Source organism: Pezoporus occidentalis, unplaced genomic scaffold (genome assembly GCF_034315485.1).
Source record: "Pezoporus occidentalis ecotype Australia unplaced genomic scaffold, CSIRO_AGI_Poc_V1 ctg33, whole genome shotgun sequence".
NCBI classification, from domain to species: Eukaryota; Metazoa; Chordata; class Aves; order Psittaciformes; family Psittacidae; genus Pezoporus; species Pezoporus occidentalis.
The window spans coordinates 3,250,794-3,275,558 of NW_026915268.1; the positions used below are offsets into that span (position 1 = coordinate 3,250,794).

General features: G+C 39.9%; 1 protein-coding gene across 11 annotated transcripts in view; it reads left to right on the plus strand.

Annotated features, from left to right (window-relative positions):
* Nucleotides 1-24,765, plus strand: part of TENM2 (teneurin transmembrane protein 2) — a 691,595-nt gene that overhangs the window by 520,038 nt on the left and 146,792 nt on the right. For all 11 annotated transcript variants that reach the window (XM_062629179.1, XM_062629180.1, XM_062629181.1 and 8 more), the window contains one exon: nt 1,736-1,974. In XM_062629179.1, coding sequence (XP_062485163.1) covers nt 1,736-1,974 — 239 coding nt within the window. The remainder of the gene's footprint in view (nt 1-1,735; nt 1,975-24,765) is intronic.

The window sequence follows — 24,765 nt, forward strand, 5'->3', positions numbered from 1 at the left end:
CCAGTATTTCTTCTTTTCTTGTAACTCAAAAGGGTCTTTTTTAGTTTAAAAGGCTAGGTAGGTAATTCGGGGGGGGAAGCCTTTTAGCATTTGCCTTTACTGTGTTTTCTCATAGATTGTATACAGTGTGTGGAAAAGAATCAATTCTAATGTCTAATGAGCCTCACTGATAAGGAAAAAAGAAAGGGCAACTTTATTTGAGAAACAAAATGACAGAATGTTTCTAGCTTGAATATTCCCTTTTAATTCTGCTTCTCTGCTTTCCAAAAACTGCATTTATAAAACAAAAACAAAATACAGAATTAATCTTGAACTAGTGAGGCTTTGGAAGCCATTTCTGATTGTGTACTTGTGTATCTACAGTGTCTCCAAAGCACAAATATGCACTTATGGCAGTGAAGACCAGCAATATCTTAAGTGACTGAAATACTTTCTGAAAAAACTAAATCTCGATCACTGTTGTAAGCGATGTCTGAGGTCATCTGGGGGTTAAAAAAAACACACAATAACGAAGGTAGTGTCAAAGTAAGGCATTTTTCATGGTTATTAATAGAGTTTATTAATAACTGCATTAAAGACAAGACCATATTTTAGAGACTGCCTTCAAATGTGAACGGTCAATCATACAACTGAGAAACTTAGCCAGCCTTCCTTTTACTGTCTTCTACCTGTATGCAAATTCTGTGCAATTTATTATGCTCTGGGTTTCACTTCAAAACAAATGCTTTAGTGACCTTTAAAATCATCTTCGTTATTCTGTATAATCAGTAGGCAGTAAATCCTGTGCTTGGAAGTATGTACATGTATGATGATGGGCTGGAAAACATACTTAGGAAACACATTTCAGTTTCAAACATCCAAATCATTGTTGTAATAAACTGATTGAAATTGGTTTTGGAGTCCTAACAGGTGATTTGAGAGTGACATACATGATTCTGATCTGAATAAAACTGTTAAACGTTTTCTACATTTGAAGTAAGACTTGGGGTTTGGTTTTGGAGAATACTGAGGATCTTCATTCTCATTTGCTCCAAGAAGCATTTATTTTTCAGAGCTAAGAAGGAATGGATCTTCAGAGCTCTCTTCTCTCAAAAAAAGTGGCCTTGAAGACCACTGCCTTTATTCTGTGCTTCTCCCTTTTTTATTATGTATTGGGAACATCCCTGTAGTCAGTTCTGCCTGACTGGGAGAAGTTAACCTAGAGAAGCCAGTCTTCTATCTTGTGTTTTCCATTTCCTCTGTCCGGAATGTGTTGGCAGTATTTCCTTTTCTTAGGTTTTGTAGGCAGTGTATTTTGTACTTTATTTTCTTCTTAATAAATGTGTGGGCAGTTGAAGTCCTTTTTTTTTCTTTTCTGCTTTGTCCTAATCGAACACTGACCAAAAGGAACTGACAGTCACATCCCTTCTGAATATGAGCTTTGTTACTAGACTGCTCACATGTATTACAGGTGCAATCTCAACTGGTACTCAGTGGCACCTCATCAGTCATGCTGGTGTTTTATCTGGTCAAGTTGCATCTAAGTACTGAAAGGATTAAGCAGATATCCTAACACTGTGGTTTAGTGACAGTCCTTAAGCTCTGATAGGAAAAAGACTGGGAATTTTCATCTCCTTATTTCTTCATACAATATCCTTTTTAGTTGAATTTAACACATTATCATAGCTGGGATGGAATCGGGATAGAAGGTATTCTTTCTTAACTACAACACTATGTACCATTTTATGTTTTTCAGGCATTTCTTGTTCAAGACATCTTCTGGAACTACTCCACTGTTCAGTAGTTCTTCCCCTGGTTACCCGTTGACCTCAGGAACAGTTTATACTCCACCTCCCAGACTGTTACCTAGAAATACATTCTCCAGGAACGCGTTCAAGCTGAAGAAACCCTCCAAGTACTGTAGCTGGAAATGTGCCGCTTTATCTGCAATTGCTGCTGCAGTCCTGCTTGCCATCCTGCTGGCATATTTCATAGGTAAGGCTGTGTTTTCCCTATCAAATCACACAGCTATGTGAGCAAGTGAAAATTCAGCAGGTATTAGGATGGTCAGTAAGTCACCCAGATTTGTGTTTGTAATGAGCAAAGAAAATTATTATTCCTTATACTGACGACTGAGGTAAAATAAAACATTCACCTCTTGTTCTCTGTCATAAGAGCAAAGGAAGAAAGAAATCGATTCAGGATTCTCAGTGCAGTGTTAACTTCAGGTGTTGTATACACATCTCTCATGGATGGCCCAACCAGTGGGTGATACGATGATTTTTTGTTAAATATGTTAAAAAAAATATTTGGAAAAAATTGTGATTTTTGTGCTGGTGGGTGACTCCCTGTAAGTAACAGAAGCTCCTGGCATTTAATAAATCTCACTCTGTATCTTTGTGAATAAATTCCGGTGGTGTTAGATCTAAATAGATAGTTCAATTCTATGCACTGTTATTTTTGGTATTCCACACTTCTTTAGTATTTTGTCAGCAAAAATATAGAAAGGAAACTCTAAATGTTGTGCTTATTTCCCAGGATCAGTGTATGAACACTGACCGCACCGTGTCTTCATTTTTTCTGTGGTCTTTTGAGATTTTTTTTAATGTGTTTCTGTTATTTTGTGTTTCTTAATGCAATTATTTTTTGGCACCCACTCCCCCAGGCACCCCTCTCCTTGTCTGTTGTTCTGGAGGTTTATCTAAGTGTCTACTAGCTGTGTATTTTATACCTGTCACAGTACCTTTGACAAAACGTTGCTGACAATGAGATGCTGCACAAACTCTCTAGCTTCAATGAGTATTTTGGAGCTACAGTAGCTTGATACTTTCCAGACCTATTCTGTGAGGGGTTTAGCTCGTCTCTGAATCTAATTTCTTATTTAGTGCTCAAAAGACCTATAAAGATGTACTGAATTTACTCCCTATTCTCACTCAACAGCATAGACACTGTTTTCTAAGGAAAACCTCTTTTTCATACTAATGAGCTTCCACATGTAATTAATATATACAGCAGTAAGAGAGAGCTGACTGTTTTATTGCTGTTGCCTCTTTAGGCCAGGCCTATATCCCGCTATACTCGATACTACAGAGCTAACAGACGAATAGCAGGCTTAGTTTGATATATAAATAAAAAGATTGGAAAGCACATGATTTATTGACCATGACACTTATCATACAACAGCTTTCTGTTTGAGTGATTATGCACGTGGGGAATGATATACCGCAAGCTGAGTTTTTTAATCATGTGCATAACTTTGAAGTGATGGATTATGAAACATATTTTTCCTTGGTATTTAGGTTACTGTAATCTAAAGCAAAGCTTTGCAACATGTCTACTGTTTTATACACTTTCATATACTAAGACAAGAGGGAATGTAAGATAATGCATTGACTGTTAATAATTGATGATCTATCGTTTCAAGTAATGACATAAGTGATCCATTTTGACAGAAGTTTTTGAAGTTGTCTTCGCTGACTAAAGAATGATGAGTGCAATAGAGTTGGTTAGTAAACACAAGAAAGCAGGTTTTAGAACAAGAGTGTTGGCTCAAGGATGAAATAATGAGAAGTTACCTGACAAGCTTCGTTCCATACACAGTAAAGAATGAGTATACATCAAAGCCAGAAAATAGCTGCAATTAATCCTGTGAATAATTCTGTTATGCTACTTAGGCTTGTCAATATATCTAGGCTGTGTGAAGATGATCACATCAATGCTAATCAAGACTATTGCAGGACTAAATGAAAAAAGCAATGCTGGCAAATATGAGGTAAAATTACATTGAAAGAATACTTAGAAGTTCCCTTAGACTTCAGGATTTTTAAATATATTTTCTTATAATAAAAGAGATGGGGGAATTGATACAGATAGGTCACTGAAAATACAGTCCACATTTAAATGTGGGACTTTCAGAGAACATGCCGAAGATTATGGGTGGCATGAAAAAAAATCAGATAAAGAGACAAGCAAAAAAGTATCATAACAGAGAAAAAAGAATACATATTTTTTAAATTGTTCAGGCATTCCTATTGCCTTTCTGATAACATGCAAATAAAAACAGTGAAATGAAAAGACAGTATGGTTAAATCATTAAAATAATTTCATAGTAATAAGTGCATAATAACCTTTGGAATCTTTTGCCACAGTACATTAGTGATGTTAAATAAAGATACTACTGAGATCTTAAGAAGTGAAACATTTGTCAAAATAATGACAATATGTCTTTTTAAAACAAAACATTGGGGTTTCTTTTTTAAGATACATATGGATTGGTGGTTCCTACTATTGAAGTTTGTGTTTTTAAATAGACTTTTCCTTTACGGGCCAGTCAGTATCTAAATTCTCCTAAATCTTCCTCTGAGGATCATTTCCACTAAAAAGAGCATTTTAAGATGTTTCTATGTCTGACTGTTACACTGGTTTTAATAGCAGAGTACAGGAAAAAAATCATCTCAGTTAACTTTTTCCTTACACAGTATACAAAATGTTGTCTGATGAGTTAAAGCCAGATTTATAACTTCTCCCTGTTTCTTCAGCAGGCAGATGTAACTGAAATGCAGAGTATAAGTTGGTAGCGTTGTACATTTTGGTAAACTCCAACATGCAGTGTGTAAATAAAATTGTCCTACAATCCCATTTGAGGCATACGTCATTTCACAAAGGCCAGGAGTTATTTCTATTATCCAGGGGTGACATATGAAGAATGTAGAACCAGCCATTCAAATTAGGACATCCTGAAGATATTGGGCTGGTGGTAAAACCCAGTTACAAGAAAGTAATTTATAAAGTGTCGAAAGGAAAGCATATAGCACACATATTGTCTTTGTCAGAGCGTTCACTTCGGAGGTTAGGGGAGTGATGAAAGCATTTGTCATGTTAAATTAGTTTTTCGTTCTTTAGATTCATGCCAAAGTTGGAGGGGAAAAAATATGAAAAATAAAAGAAGGAAGGAGAGGAAAAAGCAAAGTCACCTTGTGCTTTTCACAGAGTAATTGCTTCCAAGCGTGAATATCACATTTCTGTAAGCCCTTGTGCTGCTCTCTCTGATTTCTGCCAATCTAACTTTGAGCATCAAAGCACATCAGACCAGCAACATGTCAGTATATTAAAAATGTGGTAATTTGAAGTATTTAGACTTGCTGTGAGAAAAACAAACAAACCAACCCCACCAAACTGTTATGTCCTGTGGAAACTAAAAGCTGTAAGGTTTAAAGATGCCCCACTTGAAGATAGTATCTGGAGACTCAGACTGATAACTTTTAGGGTATTGATGGATTTTATCTACTCCTACTATGTGCAAGAAGATATAGGGAAAATAAAAGGAAAATTACAGAAATTACAACAATCACATGCTTGTACTACATCTTCAGTGCACATGTATCATAAACTTAAAATAATATATTCACTTCTGTGCTATAGAGACGGCTGAATTGCCAAAGGGTCTGGCAGTTAATTAAGCAAATGAAAATATCCTTTTCTTCTTATTATTCCCTATATATATTTAAAATTAAAGCCTGAAAAATAGCTGCATACAGAACATGAGACATATAGGCAAATAACAGTTAGTTCATTTGGCTATCCCGCTTGTAGCCACAAAAGTTTTCATTCATTTCTGTGACAGAAAATAAAATTGATGGGGTTTCTGAAAAAAATAGACTTGGAAATAAATCTTGTCTTCACCCTGCATCAAAGATATGTAGGTGCCACAATTTGCATAAAATTGTGTCCTTCTGGTGTTGAGATCAACTTGAATTATTTTCTTCCAGAAATGAGTCAGATATTTGCTAATGTAGGTGCTTGTGTTAAGTTTCTTGTTCATTCATATTTGTAATTTAGTCCAGTCATAAGTCCAGTTGTCTTTTTGACCCTCATTCCACAGATCAGGATTAATCAAAACACTGTGCTCAAGTGGCTAGCTGGTGTACCAATTGATTTTTGCTTCTCTTTCTCCAGTTTTTTTTTGACGAATGGCAACTTAAAATTTCATCTGATTTCTTATCTTGCATTTTTTGTTTTTACTTGTAGAGACAGAAAACCGCTGACTTTGTTTTGTCCAGACTTCACTGAAATCAAAATGCTAGGCATTTTGGAAACTGAGATTGGAAAAAGGGAAAATCATGCAAAGATGGAACCTCTGAGAGACAGAGGTCATCTGGCTGCCAATCACTGCTATCAGATTCACTTGAAATCAATGTAAACTGAGGGAGCTCTGCATCTTGCAGGATTAGCTGATGACAGAAGGGTCTGTTCTTAAATTTGCATTAAAAATAGGTGTCAGTGAAGGAGCAATAATTAAATTTTAGAATATGCCTGTCATATTCTAAATGTCACATGTACAGTGATTCTTATTGACTGATATCAGTCAATCTGGGACAGAAAAGAGTAGCAGTAGCTCAGTAAGCTTGTCTGATGCTGCCACTGAGAAGAGAGGCTTTGAGCCTTTCAGGGAAAATCATCTGCCCCCATTCCATAAGAAAAGTAGGCACTAACGCTGGGGATCATGGCACTTGGCTCCAGGAACTTTAGATGTGGCTTTTTAGCCTAGCAAGTTTCCTATTCCACAGTCCAAAGGTGCGAGAGATTCATTACGTGAAGGAGACAGTTTTCCTACAGTCAAAATGCTCTATTTGCTGTATATGCATAATAACACAAAGGAGGACCTTCATGTGAAATTACTTGGATGTAGTTTGCTTGTGCTTTTCCTGACTCAATCATAAAAGCTTGATTTACAAGTTTGTTCCCCAAAAAAACCCAACCCAGTGTACCTGTTGTTTTGCCTAGCAGAGATCTGAGATAACGGAAGTAGGTGCCTTTCAGTGCAATTCTCTTTGACTTTGTTGAGGATTTTCATTCAGTGAGCCTCAGCACTTGAAACCAGAGTGAGACTAATGTTTCCATAACTCACAAACTGCTATCACATGCTTAGCACTTGAAATTGAAAACCCTTTCTGCTTAGCTACTGATTTGAATGAATGGACTCCAAAACCTTGGCAAGAACCAGCAGGCCAAGAGGTTTTTTTCTTTTCTGTGATATTGGGGTTCTGGTTTCGGGGGCATGTTTCTGCTTGGTTTCTAATATGTATTGCACAACACAATCTAGGATGGGTCTGAGAAAACATTTTTGACAAATGCTGGTAGTGATCCCCAGAAGCTGTTAAAACATATTATTGTGCACTTAAGTAATGGAACTGCCTAGCTGATGCTGTACTGCTCAAAACATGTGGCGTGGGAGAGGTTAGTATCACAAAAATGAGCAATGTGATATGATATGATAGGATAGCATTGGCTAAGCTGAAAATGTATTTTTTTCCTTTTTCTCCTTCTGAGTTGCAAAGCACATGCTGTGCTTCACATGCACTGTCGTTGCCCTACTATCCACAAACTAGAAAATAGCCTGGATTTTGTAATGGCTCCATAACAGAGGCTGTTCTCACTTTTCTTAGTGCAAATACTGAATATTTTGAATTTGTTTAGAAGTCTAGGATTTAATCCCAGAATCATAGGTATCAAGTCTTGTCAGGGCAAAGAGATAGCAGAGATAATTGGATGTAAAACAGGTCTTGCAGAAAGTCAAGGGGGAAAAATGATGGAAAAGTTTTGAGATGCTTTAGCGAGACATGCATTATAAGCCACCCCACAGACTGAGAGGAGAGCAGTTTTCAGGGGAAGGGTGAACATAAGGAATAGTGAAGATTATATTTTGCCAAGTCAGAGATACCTGTCAAATAAACCTGTGATCATTCTCTCTGAAAAGTCAGTGCTCAGTATTAGTGTAAAATATCCCTAGGTAAACATTGCTGTTTTAGCAGCTATTTATATTGATACCACCAGGTGATCATTTATTGGTTTATTGCTATTATTTGTTGCTCCGCTTCTTTAATAACTCCTCATTGTGTTGTTTTGCACTTAGCACATTTGTGCATTTTGTTCATTTAAATGTAGAAGTGCATGTTTGCCTTTTGGAAAAGGACTACTGCTCAATGGGGTAAGATCAGATTGAAAAGTGCGACATAGCTTTTATAAGGGTGGATAACGTAGTTTTTACAACACTTATGAAAGCCATGAAAAAGGAAACACAAATAAAAAATACTTAAGTGTACCAAAGAGACAAGAGAATGTTCAAGGAACTGGCAGGAAGACAAAAGATAACAATAGAAATTAAATTCCAGTTGTGAAAATAATAAGACAGGGTAACACACGACAGAAATTATGGAGCAAAAGAAGTTGAACAGTGGGAAGAGAAATGACACATGTCCTGGGTTCAGCAGTAGCAGTCATTTTTCCCCTTCTTGGTAGCTGGTGCAGTGCAATGTTTTGACTTTCAGCTCGGGAACAGAGCTGATAACAAGCGATGTTTTGGTTTGGCCAAGGACTTTGTGAGCCTCATGCTCTGCCAGGGAGGAGGGGAAGCCAGGAGGAAGCAGAGACAGGACACCTGACCCAAACTGACCAAAGAGGTATTCCATACCACAGCACGTCATGCCCAGGATGTAACTGGGAGTTAGCGGGAAGGGCCGGGGACTGCAGGGTTGGAGGAGGTATCGGTCCGAGCTTGGTCGGGCTGGGGGGGGCGAGTTATCGGTCGGCTGGTGGTGAGATGATGTATTCTCTTCCCTTGTTATTTCCTTTATCATTATTATCATTGGTGGTAGCAGTAGTGATTTGTGTTATACCTTAGTTACTAAACTGTTCTTATCTCAACCCGTGGGAGTTGCATTCTTTTCGATTCTCCTCTCCGTCCCTCCGAGAGCAGGGGGAAGCGAACGAATTACCTGACTGGGTTTAAACCACGACAACACATCACTGTGAAATGACAGAAAACTCTACTCGCCATATAGTATAATGTGGTAACATTACCTCTTGTAAGTAATTTAAGAAACTATTTAAGAAACAGCTTTCAGGTTCATTTCAGTTTATGCTTATTCAGGCTTTGATTCTCTGTAGTCTTGCTGCATCATACTTTGAGCTGCCTGCTTATGTTGCTACCCAGATACAAAATCTTCAACTTGCCAAGGTCAGGGGGTTTGAATACCTAGCACTCCATATTCATGTTATGTTGTGCCTTGTTAATTCTTTTTATGGTAGTCTTGTAGTTATAGTTGGGAAAAATAGCATCTTCTGTGAAAACCCATCTAATGCCTGGGACAAATTTTGTGCTCCAGGTTTATATTTAGAAGGTTGTAGAATAATTCAGGTTGAAAAGGACCTTTGGAGGTCTCTAGTCCAGTCATCTGCTAAAACCTGGGTCATCTCTGAAGTCCAGTCTGGTCCTGAGGATCTCCAAGGACAGAGAGTGCATCACCTTCCTGGGCAACCTGTTCCACTGCTTGACTGCCCTCATGGGGAAGGATATCCTTATATGCGGCCTCCACCTTGCTTTAATGTATACCCTTTGTTTCTCATCCTCTTGCCATGTTCCAATGTGAAGAGCCTGGATTTATCTTCTTGATGACCTGTAGTACCAGCAGGCTACTTTTAAGTGCCCAGGCTAGAGTAGCTAATCTTCCCCAGGCTAGATTAACCCAACTCCCTCAGCCTCTCCTACCACAGCATGTGTTCCAGCCCCAACCATCCTGTTGGTGTTCCCTGGATTTGCTCCAGATTATTGATGTCTTTCTTGTATTGAAAGGCCTGAAACTGGATGCAGATATCCCTAGAAGCATACTACTGAGTGCAGAGCTGATGGGGATGCTTACCTCCCACAGTTTCCTGGCCATGCTTCTGTTCCTGCAGCCTAGGATATTGCTGTCCACCTTTGTTGCCAGGGCATGGTGCTGGCTCATGTTTAGTGCTCTGTCCACTGGGATAACAGGAGCAGTTCTTTTCATGTGGAGCTGCTCCCCAGGCCGTCAATCCCTGGTTTGTACCATTGCAAGGAATTACTCCCATTTCTAATGATTTGAGGCACTTTTGCCTGAATAATGGTGAGTGCTATACTCCAAGACATGGAGTCCTTTCACTGAGCATGAATATTTGTTTTCCACAACAGAATTTGACCATGATGGGTGTAAGTGAGCCAAAGCCTATTTTATTTAATAGATTGAGGGGTGTAGGAAGGAGAGGCTCCCTTTTTGACTGATGCACATATATTTTATGAATATTCAGGAAATTCTGTCCTACTTCTTTTCTCATAATCTTTTCTGACATCAGAAGCTTGAATTACAATGCCAAAATGAAGAATGTATTTGGTTAGAAAAATCATGTTTTGACTTGTATCTTGAGCAGATTTGATAATGAGAGAATCACTGTTGAGCCCCACTGTGTGATTATTAGACACTATTAATGTCTTTGTCTTGGCTATTACTAAATAATTACTAGGAAAGACAAGCATTTGTATTAATATAGTTCCTGAATGGAAGGAATTGTGTTCTCTTATGTTGATCTTGCAGAACCTTACCTAAAACTTTAAATATTCTCTGGGTTTAGTTTGTTTTCTTCTCTGGGATATCCATAATTATCCCCTTCTGTCATGTTTAATTTTTAAAAGGTAATATGCATAATGCATAATATTGCTGCAGTTAATTGTAACTTTTTTTTTTTTAATTTGCTGGTTGGTTGATCATCTGATTTCTTCCAACATTTTTCTTACTAAATACTTTCTGAGGAAAGCCATAGAATAGAAGCAGTCTTCACATACTAATGCCAGTGTGGTGGACTGGGTTCCCCATTTGCTGGATGAGAAGTTTTTAAACTCTCTTTCTGCAGCACTTGATTTGTCTTGCAGGTATTGACCTGGATTAGACAAGATTCTCTGAAAGGTCAGTCAATCAATAATGCGCTGCTTGTACATGTATGTTAACATCATTCTGTTTAAATCCAAGTGCACTGCACTAGTCTTGCAGTATATGTTCTGTGTATTTGCATCTTCTTTCAATTTACTGGTTTATCCTGCAAGAGACTGCCTGCTTTCTGTAAGGTGCAGAAGACTCTGTATAGCTGATGTAGTATTGAGAGACTGAAGAATTACAAGACGAAGGCAGGAGATTATTGGAAGCCCCTATCCATGTCTACTTCAGCATGAAGCAGGGCATGAACTGCTGGTTCTCAGTATCCTAATTTGGCTGCATAAACCAACTTTAGTGCAGTTGTACCAATAGGAAGTACAAAGCCAACCTGCTACTGTTAAAAGGTTTGCCAATGTGAATGAAATAATTCTGTGTAGTCAGAAGAACAACTTTACAACTTTAACTTATAAATCAGGAACTTGATGCTATAGCTGGACCTCCTAACTATGGGAACCAGGAAACCCCAGAGTGTAATTCTAGGGAAGCTAGTCGGATGCTAGGCACGTGGTTTAGCAGCAAACTCAGGTTTTGCTCCTGACAGCTGGAATCTCTCTTAACTGAATTGGAGTTGTGAGGGTAATGTTTTCTTTTGCAGAAGAAAGGAGATACTTTTTCTGTTGCTAGAGGATTTCTGTGCTCAGTTATTAGAAGTCTTTTAAAGAGTGGAAAGTAGTGCTTGATATGCTGAGAAATTAATAGATGTTGGAAACATATCAGGAGTACGTAGCAAGCATCCCAAGGTAATACAAGGATGGATAAGAACTTACAACATCTTTGCTGGTCTGTGGTAAATGCAGAATACTTTAAAGTGAAACAGAAATTAAACAATTTCGCAGCAGGCACACTAACATTTTCCAGAGAAAGGCAATGCAGCATCATAGTCCCATTTAGCTTGCAGTACTGGGTTAGTATGCCTGTAACATCTAAGGTCTTTTCCAAGGAGAGAACTGTGCTCATTTATAAGAATGTGGTGCAGAGCTGGGACCTAAAAATAGAGAATCATGTTAAAAGTGGCCACAAGGCAGCAGAGAACATAAAGAGAAAACAGATGCAATTTAGGCCCATAAGATTTATTGAGGCAAAAGTTTATTTCACCTTCTTTCTTTTTCATATATATCCCATTCCACAGCTGCAACTCCATTAATCACTGAAATGCAAAACTCCAGCGGCATGAGAAAAGAGAAAGAGAGACCCATAATGGAGCCTGCTCATTAAGAAAAGCTCAGGGATGTGAGCATGGCTCTTGCATGTTTTGAACTTTTTCTTTCTTTGTTAATATTTTAATGTCATTTTAACTCTTAAAATAATGTTATTGTCTTTATGGACAGAGTTTATTTTGAACCTCAAAAACATCAAAGTTTTTTAACATGGGTCATTGGGGCTTGGTTCATTAAGAGCATTAGGGTCTTTTTCAACAAGAATAATTTTTCTGCACTTCTGGAGGCTTCCTGAAAATCCTAAAATAAATAATAGAAAAATAGTGATTTAAAACCTAATTTCTAATACAAACCAGTCCTGGCTGTCTAGATGAAGAATAAGCTTCAATAAATGGGAGACAGACGCAAGCCTCTTCAGTATGAAGAGTAGCGAGGATGCAGAAATAGAAATAAGTTTTTCATTACATGAGGGATTATGCTTGGGCCAGAAATGCCAAATATTCTGTGGACCGCAGCTGCACTTTCTGTCTGCTGTTGTATTAACTGGTAATAGTAAAACAATGATGTGATGGTAGAGACAGCTATTTGTTCTCAGAAATACAGAAAAGTTGTTTTCCTTTCCTTTGCTTGGATTGCCATATTGTACTCCATGGCAGACCTTAAACTTCTATCTTTTTGCAGCAAATGGACTCCAAATTAAAATATAGGTTCTCCTTGAGCACCACCTGAGGGTGCACATACAGCTGCTGATGGGCTCCCTTAGCCAATTTTTCCTTCTGTCGTTCTGACACTCCTTAGTCAATTCAGGGACTTGTTATCTGCTTGCACAACCTGGGTCATTGCAATTGCCTAAGCAGCCATGGGCAAGTGACGCCAATTAGGCCTGTAGCTAAGGAAGTGTGTGACTGCTACTGAGAGCAGTGAATTTATAGACATTCAAGAAAACAGCAAGATATGTCTTGCTACTTGATTGGTTTTCTGTCATTTGATCAGCATTACCCACTCTCACATTAGCAGCGAGACTGGAAGTAGTATTGGTTTTCAGGATGTAGTTTGGTGAAAGGTTTCACTCAATCTCATCTTAGAATATTTGTAAGGGGAAATTACTGAGGTTGAAAAGCTGTGATTTTCATCTCTCTGTTTAGATTTTATATAGATCTCTGATGGAACGAGTTTTATCTTTTGCTTTAGGACAAATAAATGTTTAACAACATCTAATACATGCGGTTCTGTTCATCTTTAGATTTATTTTTTTTTCCTGTCAAAAATCTATGCATGTTCTTTCTATAAAAATCACTGTGAAAATGGTCTGCTTAACTCTATTTCACCGTACTATGAAGCATTGCTTTAATATGTTGTTTGACTTTTTAAAGTGAGTGTTCATAAATCACTCATCTTTTCTCCCATATTTACCAGTAGAAAGCTGTAAACTGGTAGAATAGAAAAGGGCTTTTAAAGACCATGAAACTTGCTTAACACTGCTTAACTCCTGGAATGCTAGATACACAACAGGTAAACTGAAGGAGTGGGAATTTGCTTTGCTTTGACTGTGTGTGCATTTTAAAATGTACACTTTTGACTGGTTTCCATGATTTGAGGAACAGGTACTTAGTATGGAATTCATGCTTTCAGAATTCCTGGATAATGGTTTCAAAGCTATTCACATCCCAACCTGCATTCCAACCCAAGTCTAGAGTAGGAGACCTTTTAGTAGCTACTTGTAGTAGTATGGTGGTGTGCTGATGAGTAGCCCTCAGTACAGCATAGCTGAGGGGTTCAGGCAGTGGGCAGGTGTAGCCTGCTAGAACAACCCAGGCAGCTCCTGGGCTTCTCCTGGCACTGCCCTTTTCAAGGGGCCCAGAGACCCAGGAGAAGAGTGAAGTGTGGGTTGGGGATTGTGCTACAAATCCTCCACTGACAAGGACAGACAGCTCTATGCCTAAGACCTTGGACTTGGTCATTTCACATGGAGGATGCCTTTGTCCTGTACCTGTGACCAGTGTTTGCTCAGTCACTTCTCAGGGAAGGGGCAGCACATGACCTTGGGCTGAACGCATAAAATCCATCCTATTTGTTATCTTTAGCGTACGAAGCCTTACCCTGAGCCCAGATCTTTTCTGAATAGGAAGGTCCAAACCAAAGTTTAGGGCCCAGAGAATTTAAGAATTCTGGTTCTTTTAACACATAGATTAACATGGGTTTTTTTTTCAGCTGTCAGCTGTCCTCTACATCCTTCCAGTAGATTTTGTTTCAAATGCTTTCCATTAACAGCTTCCGCTGCATGCTGTAACTTGTATACTCTGCATCCTGATTTCGGCTGGGATAGAGTTAGTTTTCTTCCTAGCAGCTGGCACAGTGCTTGCTTTGGCTTAAGTCTGAGAATAATGCTGATAACACGTGGATGTTTTCGTTGTTGCTGAGTGGTGCTTACCCTGATCAAGGACTTTCCAGTCTCTCATGCTGGGCTTAAACCACAGCACTCTGACAATCCCAGAGCGGTTTGCAAAAGAGGCAATGGTTGCATATGCTGCATACCTTGCTTTTTCTTTAGTATAGTCGTGACTCTGGAATCGTATCTATTTTTTTATAGCTGTACAAAGCAGTTTCCCAAGTTCAGTATTCAGAGGGTTGATACACAGTTACATGACTGAACACAGAGAATCAACTGTAAGTTTCTGTGGGGCTGCTTTTAGCCAAACTTTGCAAGTTTTCTCACACAGTTTTAATGTTTGAACCCAAATCTTTGTGGTTTCAGAGACAAAAGACGTTTGTATTTCTCGCTAGGCAAAACAGGCCTCAAATACCAAGGGTCAGATACAGGGGTTTGTAGGTGGCAGTACTTCTGTCTTTTAGTTTGCTCAGTAATGTTGCCCAAGAAGATCTTCAGGTGAAAGATCTACTGATTTGATCAGTGGGCAGGAGAAGGGCTTTGGAAGTAAGTTGATTCTTTTAAACACTGTTTAGCTCGTCTCAGTCACAGTGGGTCAGCACATGGGTACTCAGAGGTAAAAATGAAGTCATACAATTGTATTGAAGGTAACTGAAGCTTTGCTTTCCTTGGCTGGAAATGTAAACACAATCATGTCCTTTCTTGTTTGAAGGAAAATACAAAATCCTAGATGTTTTCTCCTCACTTGAAGTGAGGAGAAGGGGCTAGGGCTGTGGGGCTTCTTCCTTCTTCTGTTCTCTTTTACTTGGATATCTTACATTAAATATATTTTCCATCAACATGCTTGCACACTGTGCAACGTGTGCTCAGTCTTTAGTAACTCATGGCACTTGTCAGTGCCAGCTGCGGACTTGGAAACCCATGTGTGTCACCGTCATGAAAATATCCCCTTTGGCAACTCAGAAAGTGGAAATCCTGCAATCGTTATCCCTGGTTTGCAGTAATATACATGCCCTGCATGCCATTTACAAATTGAGACATTATTGCTTGTAAAAAATGCCATTTCAGTTTGAACTCTCTGACTAGTCTGGTAAGATAAAGATAATATTATTCTATGATGGTTTTACCTTTTAAAGCCTTGCCTAAATATAAACAGAGTTTTTCCCTAAAGCCTTTTCTTGGAAGTCAAAGGTCTGGATTGAAATGGCAAGCTTATAATAGAGTTTGAGCTGCAGAATATGAAAAGGCCAAATTTGTAGTAGACAGAATTATATTATACATGTCTCTGCTTATTGTTTGTGCTTATGTGCAAAGATACCTACAAATTGAATTGATTTATAGATATATATTTCTCTCATTTCTTTCACCTGTTTTTTCTTTATTGTGCTCCTAGATGAACTTAAGCCACATGTAGATAATATTTTGTGGTGAGCTAAAAATTATTAATATTACTATAAATTGACAGAAATGATGAAAATATTTCCCCTACTTTCTAGTTTACTTATTTTATGTATTCAACAGAATTTTACCCTAGGCCCATTCTTGAAATTGCTCCATGTGTACCTTTCTGAAGTCTGTTGGGAATGCCCACGGAAGTAAAGTCAGGAATGTGAAAATGAATCAGAGTTGGAGCAGGCTTTTCTGCAGCAGGGGAGAAGTTTACAAAAATAGCTAAGTCAGTAACTGAAAACACCTTTATTTTCTTCCCTGAAATTCACAGCATCTTGAAATGTTTAATATTTTGGAGTAATCTAGCATATATTTGCCACCAGTAGTAACTGATAATGAAGTATAAAATTGTACTCTCTTATAGTGAGCAACGTGACGTAGACCCATCGGTGCTACAGGGTTACCCCTCGTTTCAGTGCAATGTTTTGTATAAACTTTAATATGGCATACGTAAGGTTCACTGCGCACTAAATCTGCAGTCTCCAAGCAGATTTACAGATCAGCTGGGTCTGCAGAAAACTGCCATTCCCTCTGTATGTTTTTGTGAAAGAGGGCACTAGAAGAGAGTCTTCAGGCAAAAGCTATTTAGGGCAAAGCATTCTGTCCCAGTTATGAAACTGGGGAAAATCCCTGTAACTCTTATTTTGACGGTATGGCTTTAAAACCAGCCCATGGCTGGGCAAAACTTGAACTGAAAGTATTCTTAAGCACCTCTAACGTCTCAAAGCAAAGTTTTTTCTCTTTCAGTTTTGCTGACTGAAGGTTAGATGCAGTCCCCTGTGAGCATGGAGGGGTGGGGTGGAGGACAGTGCAGATCTTTCACTTCATCCTCTCTTAACGTGAAATCATCTGGATTTGACCATCCGCTCTTCCCTGCCCTTGGCAGTGGTGCAGGCACCACTTCACAGTGTCTCTCTGGCACCATCAATCTGTTGTATGAGCTTGCAAGTGAGAAATGGACTGGGATGCCATGCTAAGAAAACAAATAGCACCAGTGTCCTAGCCAAGGACTAACAGATGGGGCTAAATTCTGCTATCCTTTTAGTAAATCTAGCTATAAAATTGACAACCAGCTTTTTCAACTTGAATAACTACACCCCAGGTCTACAAAAGGAATTCCATGTACCACTGCGTAGCACTTGCCTCTGTGGTTGAACTTGATAGATTGCATTGACCCATAACCTGTTTTCCCACTGACCCCCTTCCCCAATTCTATTTTCTCATGAGCATTTTAATTCTTGCCAGTCTGGACACCTTCCAGGTAAGCCAGGTATTGCTGATGTCTTTCAAGAAAATGCAGATTTAATTATGCGCTTGGATTTTATTAAGGGAAAACACATATCCTGAGGTATTCTCGTAATTAAACAAAACTGTAGAAGCCATTATTCTACTTTTTATTTTCCTTAAGAAAAAGTGAGTGGCTTCTTTAGGAGTAATAAAAATCATGTAAGTATTATTTATTTGTAAAACAATAGCTGCTGTGATTGAAATTAAACATGGAATCATGCAGCTTCTGATTAATTCTAGCACAGAGGAGCCAAAAAAAAAGACTTGATTTTTCTGTAAATAGGCTAAATTAAGCTTCTGGTAAATAATGATAGTTGGAGGAATTGAAAAACAAAAAAGAAACCCAACACCAAGACAAAAGTTTATTCCCTGCTCAATGAAATTGCTTATTCATTTTTAAAAAATAAGACTATGATTCACTGTTTTCTAGAATTGAGATGAATTATAGTAAATGCTAATTTAGCTTATAAGCACTTCACTGTGAGGAAAGTAAATGTTATTATTCCCACATTCCAGATGACTAAATTGAGTTTCAGTAATGTATATATTTTACATTACTGTAAAAAATTGGAGCTTAGGTCTGCTGGTTTTGAGAGTCCGTTTTGAATAGTATCATGGTCTATATCCTGGTATTTAAAGGTAATGTAATAACTAGATCTAATGAAGATCACTGGGTTTCAGAAAGAAATCATAGCACAAGGTGGTAAAGTATGATTGACAATTCACACCTATTTTCAGGTAGTTCTGGGGGAGAGATCTGTGTGTGAATGTTTGTGTCTGTTGATAATGAAGGAACTTCTTCATCGAGTGATATGATCTTCAACGATAACACCAGATTCACTGCCCTCACACTCCAAAGGATCCTAGTCATTCACATCACATTTGGAGCAATGCTTAACATTGTTTTCCCTTGCAGCAGGCACAATAGTTTGTTCTACCTAATGTCTCGCCACCTTTATTTGTGAATTACTGACGTTTTGTAAGTTACTTTAGTGAAGAATGTCACTATGCTTTTTGAGTTCTGATATTCTGTTAAAACTTTGTATCAGGGCCAGCTGAGCGTTGGGGATCTGCGTGTCCATGTTTTTCTCCCTGTCCTGCTCCACCTACCCAGCTTTTGCCCCAGCTAGTTTGATCTTCCCAGGTATACAGGGAGAGGGCTGTAGCCATGGGTGCTGCCACGGTAATTAAAATCTTCCTCTCATCTTTCAGAATGCAGGACTTGCTCACCCAGCACAACCTTATCTATCCATTTTTATTTCAGGACCCCAAATTACTGGCCCTGGGGGGGCAAAGTACTGCTTTTCAGGTTGTTTGCTGGGGAAACATTGCTCCTTGGGGGGAAGTGACACTATTTTTGCATTTTTTTCCCCTCCTGTGACATCAAGAGAATTCACTGGTTGTTGCTGGGATGTCGGGTAGGATACCCTCTGCCCACACACAGTGTTAAATCACGTGTTACCATTATTTTAGCTGACATCTATTATTCTTCTGGAATAGACAATGATAAAGGAGCAATTTCTTCAGAGCAGGAGTGAAGCTGACCACTTGGGGAATCTTTCAGTGCTAGTCCTATTCTGAGAATAAATGACAAATACTGGGTTCTGGGACTGTGAGTCCCAGGGTCTTTTATTAGCAGGACATTCACCTTAAAAAATAAAATTAGTTAAAGTACAATCTGATGTGGCAGAAGCTGTAACAATAATAATTAAATATTTTACAGTAATGCTGTGTTCTGAAGGGAAGAAGACAAGTTTCATTCTCTTTCCCACACAACTCGGAAGAACCTTATAGAACCAGGAAAAAGAGCAGTTTACTATTTATGTTTTCTGCCTGATTTTTCTTTTGGAGGGAGCAGATCCCAGCCCCCTAGTGAAGCTTTCAAAATTACTCTGCTCGCACAGTAATCCGTCTTTTCCCATCTCTGGTTTCCTCATCCATCTTCTAATGCTGATACTACACACGCCTCCTTTCAATGCTATTACATATAGTAGTAATTCTGGTTTGCTTGTGTTACTGTTAGGGGTGGTAACATGTTTTCTCATTTAAGAATCTGCAGGGATCTTGAGTCTGATTACAAGGAAAGTCATTCATTTCCAAGGAAAAATAAAGCCTTGCAAAAGAAAGATAACTGTAAGATGTGAATGTTAACAGTACCTGTTTGTTTGTAATGTGGATAGCTGTGCCTGCCAACATTCTCAAACTGCTTTTAAAGATTTTAATTGTTGGTTTGTGCAGGAGACAGTGAATATTTTGATCTTGACAGTAAGATTGTGATTCCATCCAGACAACCTGATACAGATTAATAAGGAGGCATGTTGCAAAGGTGCTTTAAATAGCTTTTGTTTCCATGATACAGGTAAATAAAACTAGATTTATTTTTCTTGATTGTTAAAGTCTGACTCTGTAGATTTTTTTCAGCTTTTTGTTCTTTGATTTCTCTGTGAAATTAGTATAGAAAAGTACAAGTTTTCTTCTTGATGTATATGAATTGAAACACAGCTGGGTACATCTTATTTTACTGCTTTGAAGATTGCTGTTGCACCAGAATACAAGCACTTAAAGAGCAGTGCTATGCAGTGTATTGTGCTACTGAAAAATTCAATAGCTTCAATCTACAGCATTTGTATGCCACTGCCTGAGCATTTCTGCCAAGAGGTCGCATGTACAAAGATAGTTGCATCCCTCCTCCTTCCTGTCTTTCCTCATCCTCTCCCCAGGTTCCATATATTTTGTCAGTTATCGCCACAGCAGGTGGCTTAGGGCAGATAGAGGCCCAAAAAATTGTGAATGAAGTAGCACATAATTTAGCGATTGATTTACAAAGCAGACACTGAGGGAAAAATGTTTCTCTCTCTGATATCAGCGGGCAACCACTAAATCATCAGCCTACACGAATTCATAGTGCAGGCACCCACGAGGAAATGTTAAGGTAAACTAAGCTAAGCAGCATGCCGTGGCTGGCAGCTGGAGGGTGTCAGTGCAGGGTGGCAGCGGAGCCTGGCCCTGCGTTGGGGTTAGTCACAGGCACTGGGGCAGGATCATGCCCTCCAGCAGCTCCCGGGCAGGCGTTCACAGCAAGGCGGGTTTGCATCCCTGTCACAGCCCGTTGTCCTTTGCAGTGCTTGTGTCAAGAAAACATTTTAGTAATGATAAATTTATATTTGTCTTTTTGGAAAAAAAGAGGAGGAAACCCAGCAGTACTGTGCTTTATCTCACTTTGTGCCAACTCGGTCTCAAGGATGCCGGTGCCTGAGGTACACCAGAGTAATACTGCTGTGGTGCTGGAGAACTGTTCACTTTTTAGTTACAGCACTTGACAGTAATGCTGACAAACCCCACGGGAGGATATTTAAAGGGGATGTTGCTGAAGTAGTTTCTTACATGTCCAGCGTATCGATATTTACATTTACTGAGTCAATTGCACTCATTTATATATCAGCCCTGGTGCTGTCAGCAGGGCCAAGGCAGTGATCAACCCCTATACCGGCCAATGGTGAGGCTGCACCTCGAATCCTGTGTTCAGTTCTGGGGCCCTCACTACAAGAGAGACATTGAGGTGCTGGAGTGGGGCCAGAGAAGGGCAATGGAGCTGGTGCAGGTTCAGTCTGGGGAAGAGAAGGCTCAGGGGGGAACCTGATGGCTCCCTACAACTGCCTGACAGGAGGATGGAGCCAGGAGGGGCTGGGCTCTGCTCCCAAGGAACAAGGGATGGGACAAGAGGAAACGGCCTCAAGCTGCACCAGGGCAGGTTTGGATGGAGCTGAGGAACAATTCCTGCCCCAGAGGGTGCTCAGGCATTGGAACAGGCTGCCCAGGGCAGGGCTGCAGGCACCGTCCCTGCAAGTGTTCACACAGCGTGGAGACGAGGCCTCGGTGCCGTGGGTTAGGGGTGGGGAATGGTCGGACTGGATGCGCCTGAGGCTCCTTTCCAAGCCGGCTGATTCTGTGTCTGTGATTCATGTCCGCGGTTTGGTTACAGCGTTGCTGAAGGGGCAGGAGCGGCATCTCCCGCTCCTCTCGAGGAACACAGAGCTTTGGCGCTGCTCGCGGCAGCCGGGGCAGCCTGTGCAGTGCCGAGAGCGGGCTGGCGGGGGCGGGGGAGCTGGCAGGGCACAAGCAGCCATGAGGGCCTGGCCGCAGGCTGCAGGGGGCCTCCCGGGGCGGCGGGAAGCCATGAGGGGTGCGAGGAGCGAGGGGTGAGCAGTGACATCCACAGTGCCAGCCTGGCGCTGGCAAAGACAGGAATGTGTTTCCCAGCTCACAAAACATCTGTTTTCCCCGCACCAGATAAGGAGCCCCAGAAGCTCAAGCAGAGAGGATGTGGCCCTTTCAGTAGCTGACTGAAGACCCAGGCTTTCCTGAAGTGTTTTTCTTTCTGCAGTACAGTGCTCAGGGTTAGAAGCTTTAATTTAAACTCTAAATCATGAACAAGATGATGAAAAGGTACTGAGGGAGCAATCTTGAGTTAAGATTACAGGTTTTAACCCCAGATTTCTTACTTGGGTCTAATTATCACTTAGACATGGTCCCGTTGACACTGCATCCTCCCTCATTTCACAAAGCTGACAGTGGTTGTACCCTCTGTGTGCAGAGTTAAGCTGTTGCTTGGCTCTTGCAAGGGAAAACTGCAGGTTGCTTTAGTGTAAATGAGTTTTCCTTGCAAATAATAAGGGTTTATTGCCATCTACTTAAAGATATGACTAAAATTGGTATTCACCAGCTCCTGCAGTTTTCATACAGACCCACTGCATTTTTCCATGAGGAATTAAGTTTCATTTCCCTGTTCTGCATGCAGGATTGAACTTCAGTTGGCCCTGTTCTTGGCTGTCTGGCAGTGGGCTCATACTAAGGTATAGCGCACCTGTGGTACTTCATTTGCCACTGTTGGTCATGGAGCATCAGACTGGTGCTGTGAAGGATGCTCGAGCCCAAGATGCAGTGCGTAGGGCAGGTTCTTTCCTCCAGCTCACTTTGGGTGCTCTGACTGAAATCAGTAGAAACCATAAAACATGCAACAAGTGGCTGTGGAACGCTTAAGCTATTTAGGTATACTTTTATTATGGTATCTCCTGTAATGAAGCCTTAATATCCCTGCCATTGAATTTACATGACAGATCTACTGAATAGCCTAGAAAATGATACCATTAATTAAGAGGTACCTTAAGGACTTTGTGAAGATACGGGTAAAATGTGTGCGTTACAGCCCCATTCTGCAAAATTTATTCTTGCAATTATGGCCATCAATGCTGGCACAGAGAATACTCAAAAGTAAAGTCTGCATTTGTAGGTAAGATTTAGGAAGCTTGTTCAGATATTTTAAGGGTTGCTAAGTTACTAAGATACAGACAGAAAGGTAAGTTTGTTTAATACGTTTTGTTGAATAAATTTTATAAAATGTTACTGTGATCTGTGGTTCACTAGGTTATATCTAAGGCCTTGCTGAAGTGGAATTGTCATGAAAAATAGTATAGACTTGATTCATGATTGCATTATTCCTTTTTCACAGTGATATAGCTACATTGAAAATAATTGGCTTAGACCAACGGGGCATGAAAAAGATGCAGGGATGAATTTGGCTCTGTATCTTGAAATGAAATATGTGCCATTTTCTGTTCAGCATTTGCTGTACCTTAAGAAAAATCATAAGGCAAATTACATCAAATCACACTATTAAAAGAAACATTTTCTTCTGTGTAGTAGAACTGATCTGAAACGTTTATGTGTTCAGAATTTTCTCAAAAGCACACTTTTTTTTGCCCTGTATTTAAAAATTGATAACCAAGGGGAAAAGATGGTTGAGTTATAAAAACAGGTTTTTTCTTGTAATTATGTCATCCACTGGTAAAACATAATAGAATTCAAGGTTTGCATTTGCAAATGACCTTGACTAAAGTTTTACAATTTAAAGAATTCATTAATTGACTATCTAGGATGCCAGAATCACTTTACAGGGCAAAACCTGAGTAGCTCCCACTGAGAAGCCTGTATCTGGCAAAGACAGAAAGTTACTCCTTCTGCCTCTTATGGGATGATTTTAGGCTCTGTTTACAGAGAAAGTCGCTATGAGGCAGCAGTTCAGAGTGAGGCTGAACAATCTTACGAGTGTTGTTCTCGCCTATGGCTCAAAAAAACAGCTTGTATACTCTCTGGAGGTACCTGGCTCGCCAGTCTCCTGGAACCAGTAGCCCTTTCTTGGCCCCAGCTTTGCGAATAATCTTCGCTCCATTGCTGTCTGCATATGGAGGCTGGTTTATGTCACAGAGATGACATTGCTGGGTTGTGCATGCTGCATCTTCTGAGCACTGAAATGATTCCTACAAGGGCAAAGATGGCTGTAGTGTGTGTGTTTGGTGGGTGTAATTCCCTGGCTCACACTGCTATGCTATATTGGTTATGGAAAGAATGAATAATGCATTTCTGTCTGTCAGCCCACTTTTGCTCCTTCTTCTCTTCTTCCTCCCTGAAGTGAGGCTGCAGGCTCAGGTTTTTTCCTTGATTCAAGTTTTTAAACTTTATTGAATATTTCTGAGTGTAAGAGGAGGAAAAATCCAAGAGAATGATTAAACACTTTTAAGTGCCTGAAGATGAAAATCTTATCTTAATTTCTCACCTTTAAGCCACTATTCATTTTCTTCTTGAGTAAATACTTGCCCAGAATCATTAGGGACAAAAGCAGTTCTCTGTGTGGATGTCGCCTTGTAAGCATGTCTTTAGGCTTTATCCCAGTGGTGCTTACCCAGATGTGCATCATGTACTGAGTATAGCAGAAAGCACTTTGGAGAGAGAATGTTCACTGCAGATCTGAAGTACAATCATGAGTTGATTGGAATATACGTTGTTCCGTTGTTCTTTCTAGCAAGTTCCTTATAGTTTATTCTTTAGGGATCTTTTAAAAGGCGTAAGTTGTTGCCTTGTGATTGCCATTCAAGTAAGCTGCCTGATTGTATCTGACAGTACCCTTCCCCAGATTCCCTGTTTCTGCCTCTAGCTCCCTCACCAAGCGGTATATTCCTGTGAGTATACTCAAGTAGGATGACAGAGGAGGAAGAGAAGAAGATATAAATCATTTCTCTCCTTAGGAATACTGATCCCCAAATATGGTAGTTACTCATAGAGTTAATATGGGTGCTGTTAGAACCCACCGACAAGAGAAGTAGGTACTAGTTACCTCCTACATCATTGCTCTGGACAGGGTTGTACATACAGGCACAGTGAGGGCAGTGAAAAAAGAGGAACCAATATTTAGCTCACTGAATCCCTGCTCAGTATGAAGTGAGTAAGAGCAAGGTGCCAGGCTGGGACCACAACCACCTTGCTCTTGCAAAGGACTTTGGCTGACATGCTCTGCTACCTCTGGCTGAGGCTCTGGCTCCTGGTTAGATAGGCAGCCATAGCCAGGCAGGTATGTGTCTCAGTAGTTTTTAAACCTGTACCTGTCAGTCAAGCACATTCTAGATGGGCCATGGTCATGGTCAGTTGCTAGATAAGGAATTTAATCTTTTGCCTCTGGTTGCTGGAAGAATTGGATGGCATTATGAGTGGGGAAACATGAGTGGTTTCCTCGCTTACAGATCTGGGCTATGTTAGCAGTGCAGAATCTGTAGGAGACTCAGCTGAGTGTAACTACATATGATCCTGGGCATCAAGGGGTTTTTGTTTGTTTGTTTTGTTTTAATTATTGTTCTGCCCTTTCTAGATATTCACACTTCTGCTG